At 36.7% G+C, this 12,836-nt stretch overlaps 1 protein-coding gene across 3 annotated transcripts in view; it reads left to right on the top strand.

The window, feature by feature from the left end:
- Positions 1–12,187, top strand: part of RSL24D1 (ribosomal L24 domain containing 1) — a 17,219-nt gene extending 5,032 nt beyond the window's left edge. For 2 of the 3 annotated variants that reach the window (XM_037743782.1, XM_017543350.1), the window contains 4 exons: positions 1,644–1,716; positions 8,063–8,126; positions 10,114–10,199; positions 11,280–12,187. In XM_037743782.1, coding sequence (XP_037599710.1) covers positions 1,644–1,716; positions 8,063–8,126; positions 10,114–10,199; positions 11,280–11,365 — 309 coding nt within the window. In that variant the 3' untranslated portion in view covers positions 11,366–12,187. The remainder of the gene's footprint in view (positions 1–1,643; positions 1,717–8,062; positions 8,127–10,113; positions 10,200–11,279) is intronic. The other variant, XM_017543351.2, reaches the window with a different exon arrangement.
- Positions 12,188–12,836: the final 649 nt, after the last annotated feature.

Below are 12,836 nucleotides of genomic sequence, written 5' to 3'. Positions count from 1 at the left end.
CAGGCACGCTCCACCATGCCCAGCTAATTTTTTGTAGTTTTAGTAGAGATGGGGTTTCACCATGTTGACCAGGATGGTCTCGATCTCTTGACCTTGTGATCCACCCGCCTCGGCCTCCCACAGTGCTGGGATTACAGGCTCCAGCCACCACGCCCGGCCAGGAGCTACTATTTTTAACTCTTGCAGACAAGGAGGAAAATTACTTAAATGGCTTGTGGTGAAGTTAGGAATTGCTACTCAAAGATTTTGAGATGCAGTTAGGAGATAAAGGTTTTCTGAATGGCAGTCAAAGCTCAGGTGAAGTTTATAATAGACTCATTTATCAATTTCTGGATTTTGTTAGCAGGACTTTGTATCTGAGAGCAGAGGAATTGGTAGTGTTGGTGTGAGGACTAGAGAGAAGTCCAGGGGGAAGAGGATTTAATAGAATGAGCACCCATCATTAAATTGTTATATTGATTTGATAAAAGGATATTTTGAAGCTGTTCACGTTCAGTCCCTATAAAGGAAGGGGGTGAAATGCAGTACAGGCTACCTTTGAGAGAGGAAGATTTTTTAAACTGTCCCCTCCCTCCATGGCCTCCCTTCCCCCGCAAACCTGTGACTCCTTTCTGCTACTAAAGAGCGGTTACAATCAATTTCCATGAAGCCCTTTCCTGGCCTCCTTAATACCAGAGCTTTGCAATGAATGTAAAGAGTATTATTTGACAAGATGCAAGGCCAAATCATAATTACTATCACAAAAATAATTTTCATTCTGGGCAAGAAGAAGCAAAGCAGCCCAAATGCAACTGCCTGAGAAGAAACTGCGAGTCACAGCCATTTATTCATTACCATTTACCTTGTGGCTGAGGTTTTATGATCTGAATAAAGGTGTATGTAGAAAAGAAATAGCTAAATACAGAGGTAATGCTGTTTATGCCTGTCAGATAGATTTGAAAACCAAGATATACCTGTAGCTTTTCCAAAATTGTTTTGTGTGTTTTAAGATTAAAAGGATCATTGACTAAAAATACCAGCCGCTAGCAGTGGTAACAATGTTTGGAGGGGATCTGAAGAAATGCAGGGTCTGACTTACATTCTGCACTGTAGCACCTCATTTATTTGAAGGTATATTTATATAGTTTTCACACCTTTTTGCTATAATGAATAGATATTTAGGTTGAACCATATGAAATTATTTCCTTTCTCTCTTTGTCTTTTTTCTGTCTCCTACAGGAAGGACATGCAATTCTTGATGTTGACTTTTTTGATCTTTGAAAAATGGCAGTTTCATATGTTTCAACATAATTCAGTTTTCTGGCTTTGAATCTTACCTGGGAATGGGAAATTAGGAAGATTTTGTAGTTTGTAATCCTGATCATTGTTATATGCCCTTCTGAGGTATGGGGGTTTTAGTGTCCCCTCCTCTCCCTTTGAGAATCACTGGTGTATATATAGAGAGATTTTCAGTAGGCTGTTTTGTACATGGAGGTGTGTAAAGAGAAAAAGTTTGAAAACCTATATTCTCTGAGATCTCCCTGAGGGGTGTATCTTGATGTGTGTTCACTCAGAACTCTTATGTAAAGGAAGATGTTTTAAGAAATGTTTCCTTTCTACCTTTCTTAAAACCTTATTTTTATCTCCTCTGTTCCCTCTTACAGGATAATTCATTTGAATTTGAAAAGCGTAGAAATGAACCTATCAAATACCAGCGAGAGCTATGGAATAAAACTAGTAAGTCATAAAGAAATACCAGTAATTTTGAGGAGAGACTGGTTTTGGAATATTAGCATAACTTTAAGTGTCATTTTGTTGTTTAAATATTGAATTTTCCATTTTTCATTTCTTGGCTTTTATTATTTTAACCTCATTTTAATGGTTCTGTTGTCATTTATCAAATTTTTTTTTAGAATTGTCCAGTGTGTCCACTTTAAAATAATGTAGTTATTAAGGTTGATACTAGTTTAAGTGCCCACACAGAGATGTAAAAACATACATAAGGCTGAAAAAAGTAGAGACGGAAAATACTGTTTTAGGGTGAGCATGGGGCAGTTAAAATACACATAAAACCTAACACACTTTATATGTTTAGATGACATAGTTTAGGATATAAACTTGTACTCTGTATACCTTATAAAGTTCATTGCTTCTTTAAAATTTAAAAGTATAGCACTTAACGTCATCAGTACAAGTGTTGTGAGATAATTTCTAAGTGTTTGACTTAGTTAAAAGATGAAGTTACAATCTATCGAAATTAAAAGCAATAATACCTAGTTCTTGTCTTTTTTTTTTTTTTTTTCTGAAGTAGGCAGAGACTTTAATGAAAAAGGTCCCATATGTAGAAAAAGTTAATCCCTTGAGCTAGCTTGTAGATTCCACCACGTTTGTGTATGTTTGGGACCCTTGGCCCTACTCTTTTTTTGAGACAGAAAGTCTTGCTGTGTCCCCCAGGCTGGAGCGCAGTGATGTGATCTCGGCTTACTGCAATATCTGCCTCCTAGGTTCAAGCAGTTCTCCTGTCTCAGCCTCCCAGGTAGCTGAGATTACAGGCACCTGCCACAACACCTGCTAATTTTTGTGTTTTTAGTAGAGGCTGGATTTTGCCATGTTGGCCAGGCTGGCCTCGAACTCCTGACCTCAAGTGATCCACCTGTCTTGGCCTCCCAGAGTGCCGGGATTACAGGCTGCACTCAGCCCGGCCCTGCCTTCTTTTCTTCCTTTGGCTACCATTATGCAGCGTGTAGCCCTTTCTAGTATTGGGTGTGAGGTTGATGTGGTTTGTTAACCAGAGTCTGTAAGGCTAACAATTTCGTGAACTTTATTACTCTCCTAATGGATCATGGGCAGGGCATCCCTTTCTGTATTCCAATTAGTCATGAGACTTCAGGGGAAGAACTGAAAATTTGTGGACCTTTGTAGTAGTATTCAACACCTTCTAAAACAGGGGCATCCAATCTTTTGGCCTCATTGGAAGAAGAATTGTCTTGGGGCACACATAAAATACACTAACACTAATGACAACTGGTGAGCTAAGGGAAAAAAAAAGAACTCTATGTTTTAAGAAAGTTTATGAATTTATGTTGGACCGTGGGTTGGACAAGTTTGTTCTAAAGCTTTGTTTATGCTGGACCATGTGGAGAATATATTTTTAAAAAATTTTTATTTTTTTCTATCTTTTTTTCTTTCTTTCTTTTTTGTTTTAGAGATTGAGTCTCGCTCTGTTGCCCAGGCTGGAGTGCGGTGGCACAATGTCAGCTCACTGCATCCTCCACCTCTTGGGTTCAAGCAATTCTCCTGCCTCAGCCTCCTGAGTAGCTGGGACTACAGGTGCATGCCACCACACTTGTATTTTTTTGTATTTTTAGTAGTGACAGGGTTTTACCGTGTTAGCCAGGATGATCTCCATCTCCTGATCTTGTGATCTGCGCACCTTGGCCTCCCAAAGTGCTGGGATTACAGGGGTGAGCCATCATGCCCGGCTTGCAATTGCCTTTTCTATAGATAGACCTAATTATTGTGCCCTTCGGATCTCCCCGACCCCCTTTTTAAAAAATAAGGTCTTTTCCTTCTGCTTTATAATTAGAGGAAGAGTTAATACCTGAAAAGCAGTTGATTTTATTGGGTTTATTTGGTAAGGAAATAACACTGATTCAAACTCAAGGATTTCTAAAGAGATTAACTTACAAGATTTTTTTTTTTTTTTGGGTGGGGGGGACGGAGTTTCGCTCTTGTTACCTAGGCTGGAGTGCAATGGCGCGATCTCGGCTCACCGCAACCTCTGCCTCCTGGGTTCAGGCAATTCTCCTGCCTCAGCCTCCTGAGTAGCTGGGATTACAGGCACACGCCACCATGCCCGGCTAATTTTTTGTATTTTTAGTAGAGACGGGGTTTCACCGTGTTGACCGGGATGGTCTCGATCTCTTGACCTCGTGATCCACCCACCTCGGCCTCCCAAAGTGCTGGGATTACAGGCTTGAGCCACTGCACCCGGCCAAGATTCTTAAATTAATTTCAAAAGGCACCCTTATCAAGGACATTGGAAAGTCCTGAAGCATTTATTTCTTTCTTTCTTTTTTATTTTTTGAGACAGAGTCATACTCTGACACCCAGGCTGGAGGCAGTGGCCTGACCTTGGCTCACTGCAACCTCCGCCTCCTGGGTTCAAGTAGTTCTCCTGCCTCAGCCTCCCGAGGAGCTGGGATTATAGGCACATGCTGTCATGCCTGGCTAATTTTTTTTGTGTTTTAGTAGAGATGGGATTTTGCCATGTTGCCCAGGCTGGTTGTGAACCCTGAGCTCAGGCAGTCTGCCTGCCTTGGCCTCCAAAAGTGCTAGGGTTACAGGTGTGAGCCATCACACCCGGCCAGTCCTGAAGCATTTCTGGACTAAATTCAGTTTTATTTTATTTGACCTTTGTTTTTGTTGTTGTTGTTATTACATGAAGACAGCAGCTCCAGATCATTTTTACATATTTTATAACTACTTTTACTTAGTAGGTATTTAGGTTGCTGTTGAAATTGAGGTGCATATCCCATTTTAGTGATACGTGAATCATCAGTTCAGTGGTCCTTCATGCTGGTTTCGTGTTATTTACATTACTTGAGAGAAATACTGCTGTGTTCTGTAAGACTTCACATACTGTAATGGTAATATTCTCTGCATTTCTTAATTTATTTTAATTCAGTGCACATTTATTAAGCACTACCTGGCTCATACAGAGCTGAACAGGTCGCACACAGCCTCCACCCTCTAAGTGCATTTACCAAGTACTCGTATTTTATTGTTTCTGTTGGGTTTTATTAGAGAGTCTCATTCTCTTGCCCCCCTCATTTATACCTAGTGATAGCTGATGAGCTAAGGGAAAAAAAGAAAAAAAACTGCAGTAAATCTGCAAATGCTGTAAGAAGCAGTGCTCTTGATTTTTTCTTTTTTTTCCCCTGCACTGATTCTGCTTTCCTTTTTACTGGGATCCTAAAAATAGATTTTTCTAAGAAGATTTGCTAGGTGCACAGTATGAGTCCTGGGTACGTATTATGAGGGTCTTTGGAATTTAAGATTGTTTCCTAGTGTTTTACACAATAAAAGTTGTCAGTAGGGTTGCAGAAAAATACTCTTCGTATTTCAACATCATTTTGTCTATAAACTAATCTGTTGACAAGAGTTTTGTATCCATTGCTTACTTACGTTGTCAAATTGTGTGAGGATATGGATTGAACAACCTTTGTTAAGGTGCTGATTTCTATTTTAACTTATTACATATTTTCTTTTTGTTTAAAAAAATTTTTTTTTATCTCAATAGCTTTTAGGGTACAAGTGTTTTTTCTGTTTACATGGATTAATTGTAGAGTGGTGAAATCTGAGATTTTAGTGCATCCATCTCCTGAGTAGTGTGCATTGTACCCAATATAAAGTTTTTACCTCTTACCCTGCCCCACTCCCCTTTCTCAGTCCCCGTAGTCCATTATATCACTCTGTATGCCTTGTTTGCCCATGGCTTAGCTCCCACTTATAAGTGAGAACATACAGTATTAAGTTTTTTGTTCCTGGGTTACTTCACTTAGAAGAATGGCCTCCAGCTCCATCCAAGTTGTTGCAAAAGACATTGTTTTGTTCTTTTTTTTTTTTTGGCTGAGTACTATTCCATGGTGTATAAATAACCACATTTTCTTTACCCACTCATTGGTTGATGGGCACTCAGGTTGGTTCCATATCTTTGCAGTTGTGAATTGTGCTGTCAGATGCTTCTTAGGTTCAAAATGTTTCAATCTTCTGGAATTTTTGGAAATAACGATACAATATTCTTGGGAAAGGATTTTCCTGCCATTTGTGTTTATTTCCCTTCTTAATAACTTTAAAATGTGGAAATGCTTCTGAATACTAGACCTTGTCCTTATTTTTGCTGAAAGACAAAGAAAAAAGTTATATTTCCAGCATATTACTAATTCTGAGCTACAGCATATGCAGATTTATAGTTGACATTTTCTTACAGTTATTTATAGAAACATTGTTTTAATACTAGAGGTCTCAAAGATTGTCCTGGGGGTTTTGGTTAAAATGTAGATTCAGATATAGCAGGTTTGTGTGAGCCTGAAATCCTTTATTTCTAACAGGCTCCCAAATGATGCCACTGTTACTGGTCCCAGACTACATTTTTTTAAAAAGTCTTTTTTTTTTTTTTTTTTTTTTTTTTATTTCAGAGTACAGAAAAGTTGCAGGAGTACAGTTCTCTGATCTCCTTCATCCAGATTCCCTGAATGCTAACGTTTTGTTGAATTAATTTTTTCTCTTTGTCTCTCTTTCTCTAGTGTATGATATTTTTCTGAGCTGTTTAAACATACATAATGCTTCTTTATCCCTAGTTTAATATGTATTTCCAGAAATAAAAGCATTCTCTCACATAACCACACTACAATGATTAAAATCAAGATTAACTTTGGTAGAATATTATTACCTAATCTTAGACCTATTCATATTTCTCCTATTGTCCCAGTAATAGCCTTTATCACAAAATTTTTAAGAATAGTACATGTCAGGTCTCTTTAATCTCTTTTAATCTGGAACATTGCCCAAGTTTGTCTTTATATTTCATGATATTGACGGTTTTGAAGAATATGTATGGGCCAAGTGTTTGGTATAAAACTCCTTAACTGGATTTTGTTTGATGTTTCCTTAAGATTAGGTTTAGATAATGCACATTTGGCAAGAGCACTAGAGATTTGATGCTGAGTTTTTTCAGAGTTTTGTCAGGAGACAACAAGCTGTCCATTAGTTCCATTACTAGCGTGTTAACCTTGATCATTAGGTTAAGGTGGTGTCTGCCGGGTTTTTCCACTGGAGAGTTACTGTTCTACTCTTTTTAATTCGTAAGTATACTTTTGGAAGATGCTTTAAGACTTTGTTGGCCGGGAGTGGTGGCCCACACCTGTAATCCCAGCACTTTGGGAGGCTGAGGTGGGAGGATCATGAGGTCAGGAGATCGAGACCATCCTGGCCAACATGGTGAAACCCTGTCTCTACTAAAAATAAAAAAATTAGCTGGGCATGGTGGTGTGTGCCTGTAATCCCAGCTACTTGGGAGGCTGAGGCAGGAGAACCGCTTGAACCAGGGAGGTTGCAGTGAGCCGAGATCACGCCACTGTTCTCCAGCCTGGCAACAGAGAGAGACTCAGTCTCAAAAAAAAAAAAAAAATACTCTATAAATATCTTATTTAGATTTACAGACTACACTTTAAGGAGCTAGATTAGAAGTTGTGGTGTCTAAGCTACGGAGCACTTGAAATGTGACTAAATTGTGGTGTGCTGTAAATGTAAAATGAATGATGAATTTTAAGACAATATGAAAACAGGAATACAGTATTTCACTAATAATTTTATATAGATTACATGTTGAATGACAATATTTCGGAAATTTGGGTTAAACAAAGTATATCATTAAATTTCCACTTGTTCCTTTTTACTTCAAAAAATATGGCTACTGAAAAATTTAAAATTTCATGTATGGTTTGTTTTTTATTGGATAGTACTGATAGTAAATTTAGAGCCTGGTTGGACTCAGCCCCATTTTAGCCAGTGCTTCTGCAGACATTCTCCAAAACAGTTGGATTTTTGTGGTTGAGAACATTTTAGTATTGATTGTTTGGTTCATTCTGCCAGTGTCACGTGGTGACCATATTCCAGGCACTGTAAGTGTTTATAACCAGAAAGGTGCTGTCTTTCTTTATTCATGGAAATTACAAGTTATGAATGAGATTAGTTGTCAACAGTCCAAGTTCTCTTTTTAAAAAAACATTTGAAAAGCATTGGATTGGTTTAAAGTGAAGGAAAATTTGACAGCAATAGAGACTTTTTCCCAAATAAAAATTAAAGAAGTGATAATTGTGAAAGAGAATGTTGACAGTGATGATAGCCATGAGTATATACCTTCTTCAGCTTTTTGAGTAGGGATTGTTTTTGTAAGGATTTTTTTTCATGTAAATTCATTTCTAAATCAGAATAATAAAGAAGTGTTTGTTAATGTAGTTGTTGATCATACTGCTTGAATGTGCATACATTTGCTAATAACTTGTGAATTTTTTTGTAGTTGATGCAATGAAGAGAGTTGAAGAGATCAAACAGAAACGCCAAGCTAAATTTATAATGAACAGGTATGAATGTTTGTATGGAGTAACTTTTGGAAAATAATTACTAGTAGATATTTAGAGGCATTAGTTTTTTTTTTTTTTTTTTTTTTTTTTTTTTTCGACATAACTTCAGACTTACCAAAAACTTTCAGGAATAATATGAAGGACTCTTGTATATTCTGCCAGCATTTTACATTTACTTTATCCTTGTCACAATGTATGGAAGACATAGTGCTTTTTCCTTCTAAGTATACTTAAGTGTATATAACTTAAAAATAAGAACATTCTCTTAAACACAGTGTGGTTATCTGTCAGTCAGGAAATTAACATTGATGTACTACTAACCTTGTTTAGACGTCACCAGTTATTCTGATTACATCCATGGCAACAGAAAGTCCTTCATATTTCTTCAGCCTCTTTTAATTTGGACAGTTTCTCATCTTTCTTTATTTTACATGACATTGATAGTTTTGAAGAATATAGGTCCGGTTATTATATAGAATGTTCTTCAATTTGGGTTTGTCTAATAACTTCCTCATTAGATTTAGGCTAGGTACCTTTTGCCGGGGTGTTACAGAAATGATGACGTATCCTTCTTATTCATCATATCCGAAAGCATATGATGTCACCTTGCTGATGATGTTAACTTTGATCACTTAATTAAGGTGATGTCTGTCAGGTTTCTCCACTGTAAGATTACTACTTTGTTTTCCTTGTAAACAGTACATGTCTTGTGGGAGATACAAAGAGATTCAATAAAGAGCCTATTACTTCTCAAACTTGTACCTACTGGTTTTAGCTTTCCCTAGAGTCTTGTCTGAATCAGTTACTATTATTGTGATTGTTGCCAAATGGTGATTTTTCTAATTCCATCATTTCATCTACATTTTGTGGTCGACATTCTCATGTAAGAAAGAGCTTTTCCTTTTCTATCAATTTCAAGATTTATTCCTTTATTCATATTACATCTGTGTGTATTTATGGATTCTTATGGTATACATTGGGTTATAATTCTTTATTGTCATTATTTATTTTGATGTTCTGAGTGGCCCAGGTTTGGCCTGTGGGAGTTCCTTTGGCCGACTCTCATGTCATTTTGACAATTCTCATCATTCTTTGAGTGCATTCATGTTTTATAGCTAACAAGATGTTTCAAGACTCATCTTTTGCTTCCTTTTCCCCAGCCTGGAATCAGCCCTTTTTTCAGAGCAGGATCATTAGCTTTTAAACTAATTGCTGTGGAATACGTCATGGAGAAGAAGCATGTGCTAGCAGCTTTCTGGCTTAAAAATGTTAAAGCATTTTAGAAAAATGTTTGAGAACTAGTTTGTTAGCATTTCTGTTGAATATCGTGTGTTTTGTGCTCTTGTAATTACCAAATAGTTTTTAAAAAATTATATAACAGAGACTTACGTATATGAGGAGAAAAGATCTAGGCACTTTAACAGTTAGAGGTTGTTTTATTTAGTAGAGCACTACTTTTCATGAGTCACATCCTTCATTTGCTCAGCAAATATATATTGGGCCTCCATTTTGTGCCAGACCAGGTACAAAGGGATACAATGATTGAATGAACACATTTTGTGGTAGGATAGGAATCCTATTTTAAGCTAATTATGAACTAAAAAGCCACTTTGATTTTGAGTTGTTAGGGAAGTAAGTGTACATTTGTGAGGGCTTAGTAAGTGACCTTACCTTAGATTTGGGAATTACTATAAGGTATATATCTCGTTTATATTAACTTATACCTGTTAAGTTCACTGGCTTGCCATTTGGGAATAATTTGAGAGAACTGAGAGGCTCTTTGTTGACTTGGTGTTGATGTTCCTGCTGGACGGGGGGGCGTTGTGGGGAGAAGGAAGGGTAATAAACAGAAGGGCAGCCATCATGTTCCCATTCCCCATCTGTGTGGCTAACTTAAGTAACAAAATTTAGAAGCTGTATTGTGAATTGATGCCTCTTAAAGAAGTGTTAGTAACTGAAATTTTGGCTTTAATATGTTTTATTAAAGACTGAAGAAAAATAAAGAGCTACAGAAAGTTCAGGATATCAAAGAAGTCAAGCAAAACATCCATCTTATCCGAGCCCCTCTTGCAGGTGAGTATTACATTACACTACACAGGAGTTCTCTGCTTTAAGAAGAAAACTGAAAAAATCTAGATTTTTGAGGTCTCTGTATTTGGGTACCAACTAACTTTGGGTATTTTTTTCCTTTAAATATTGTCTTAGTAAATTTATGATATGATTTGGTCTGTAAAAAGGTAATTTATTCAGTGTATTTTCCAGTTACAGTCAATCTATTGATACAGTGTTTCTTTTTTCCCTTCATTGAATTCTATGTTCTGTATCTCCCCAAGTTAAGCAAAATGATTTGAGTAATAATTTTATAGGTGATTTTTGTCTCATACTTGTTTTGATTAAAGAACAGTATTTTATATTAGTGGTTCTCAACCTTTGGTTGGTATAGGAATTACCAACTTGGGGAACTTAAATACATAGGCCCAGGCTCTTTGAGTCTGGGCTGCTGTTCAGTAGCATTCCAGGTGATTCTGATTCTAAAATTTGGACTACTGTTTCTTTTACTCAGCTGACACCAAGTACAGCTAGATCACTTAAAGAGAAAGAAATCTTGTCTAAATCTTAGTAAAGGTCAAATTCTGTAACCACATGTTGAGTACATTTGTGTAAATCTACTTGTATTATTTTTGTACCAAATTTTACTAAAACAAAATAGACAAAATTCTGGAGCATTTGTTTTACATATACCTAACAAATTGATAGCCAAAAAGCACCAGAAATGAACCATTGTTATCTAATTTTTTAGGTAATTCTCTTTTAGGTAGATAGGACAGTGTTAAGAGCAGGGACCGTGGATCCAGATGGCTGAGGTTCACATACCAGTGGTTTGACTTAGATGACTTTATAGTTGAGTGACCTTCCGCAAGTTAATCTGTCTTGGAGCCTAAGTTTTCTCATATTTAGAATGGGGATTGTTATGAGGGTGAAATCAGCAAATGTATGTAGAATGTCTATTTGATGAATGGCTAGCTATTTTAAAATTTCTTAGGAATGGCTAATATTACTTTAAAACACACGGGATCCTCTATAAAGTTTTGACATGTTGATGTAAGGTCACATTGAATTAAGTTTTTTATTTTTTACTTATTTTTGTTAAAGGCAAAGGGAAGCATTTGGAAGAGAAAATGGTACAGCAGTTGCAAGAGGATGTGGATATGGAAGACGCTTCTTTAAAATCTCTGTAACCATTTCTTTTATGTGCATTTGAAAATGCCCTTTGGACACTTGGAACTGCTAAATTATTAGTTTATTTTTTACATAAGGTTACTTAAATGAAAAGTGATTAAAATATGTCTTTTCTACATTGCCATCTATAAAACATCAGATATTACGGATGTTACATTACATCTCAGTGTTAAATCTTCACTGACAGATGTACTTATGTAAATCATGAAAATTCTGCTTATAACTATAGAAGTGAATTGTGGATGTAAAATGCTTATTCCATCTGGATAATGGCACAGGGCAGCCTCTGTATAATAAGTAATGGCAAAAATTCATGGTTAGTAATGTATAAAATAAAATATTCTTTGCAGTAAAATATTCCCTTTATTAATGTTATAGAACAGGGGATACAATAAGGAAATAATTTGTATGAGAGTGTCAAATACTATTTTATTTTAATATTTCCTGTTTTGGTTTATTGGCATCTCAGAAGAGCGTAATGATACTGTTTGATGAAGCCTAATTGTGCTGGACTGTTTTGACCTGGTTTAACCCTTCTGATAGGTAGTTTTGGATGTTGGGGATGAGAACTGAATAATCTTTGCCTGGAGCGACACTATTTAGAATTTCCACTTTGGAGAATACTCAGTTCCAACTTCTGATTCCTGGTAGAACAAACTTTATTTTTCTAACCTACCAATGATCTAGAAGCAGAGAAATCCCAATGCCTTTTAAAAGTTACATGGCTTTCTTTTAAAAAGCTCCTGTTTTTGGAAAGTAGAATTTATGGGTACAACATCTATTCATTATTTGTACATAAAATAAAACCATTTAAAAAGTAATGCCGGTATTTATTATTTAAAGGTACTAAACAAAGATATGAAGTATTGATTACCTAGAAGAAAACATCCTCCAAAGATACTGCTTATGTAAGAGATACATTTAAAGAGAAATAGATACTTAATATTTAATGTTTCAGTGTTTTTACATTGCTTACAATTTTAAGTATATTTTTCTTTTCTCTTTTTTTTAATTGCATTTTAGGTTTTGGGGTACATGTGAAGGACATGCAAGATTGTTGCATAGGTACACACATGGCAGTGTGATTTGTTGCCTTCCTCCCCATCACCTATATCTGGCATTTCCCCCCATGCTGTCTCTCCCCAACTCCCCACCCTCTGCTGTCCCTCCCCTATTTCCCCCTGACAGACCCCAGTGTGTGATGCTCCCCTCCCTGTGTCCATGTGTTCTTATTGTTCAACACCCACCTATGAGTGAGAACGTGGTGTTTGATTTTCTGTTCTTGTGTCAGTTTGCTGAGAATGATGGTTTCCAGGTTCATCCATGTCCCTACAAAGGACAAAAACTCATCGTTTTTGATGGCTACATAATATTCCATGGTGTATATGTGCCACATTTTCCCTGTCCAGCCTATCATCGATGGGCATTTGGGTTGGTTCCAGGTCTTTGCTATTGTAAACGGTGCTGCAG

Source organism: Cebus imitator, unplaced genomic scaffold, assembly GCF_001604975.1.
Source record: "Cebus imitator isolate Cc_AM_T3 unplaced genomic scaffold, Cebus_imitator-1.0 Scaffold154, whole genome shotgun sequence".
NCBI classification, from domain to species: Eukaryota; Metazoa; Chordata; class Mammalia; order Primates; family Cebidae; genus Cebus; species Cebus imitator.
This window is presented reverse-complemented; position numbering and strand designations above follow the sequence as displayed.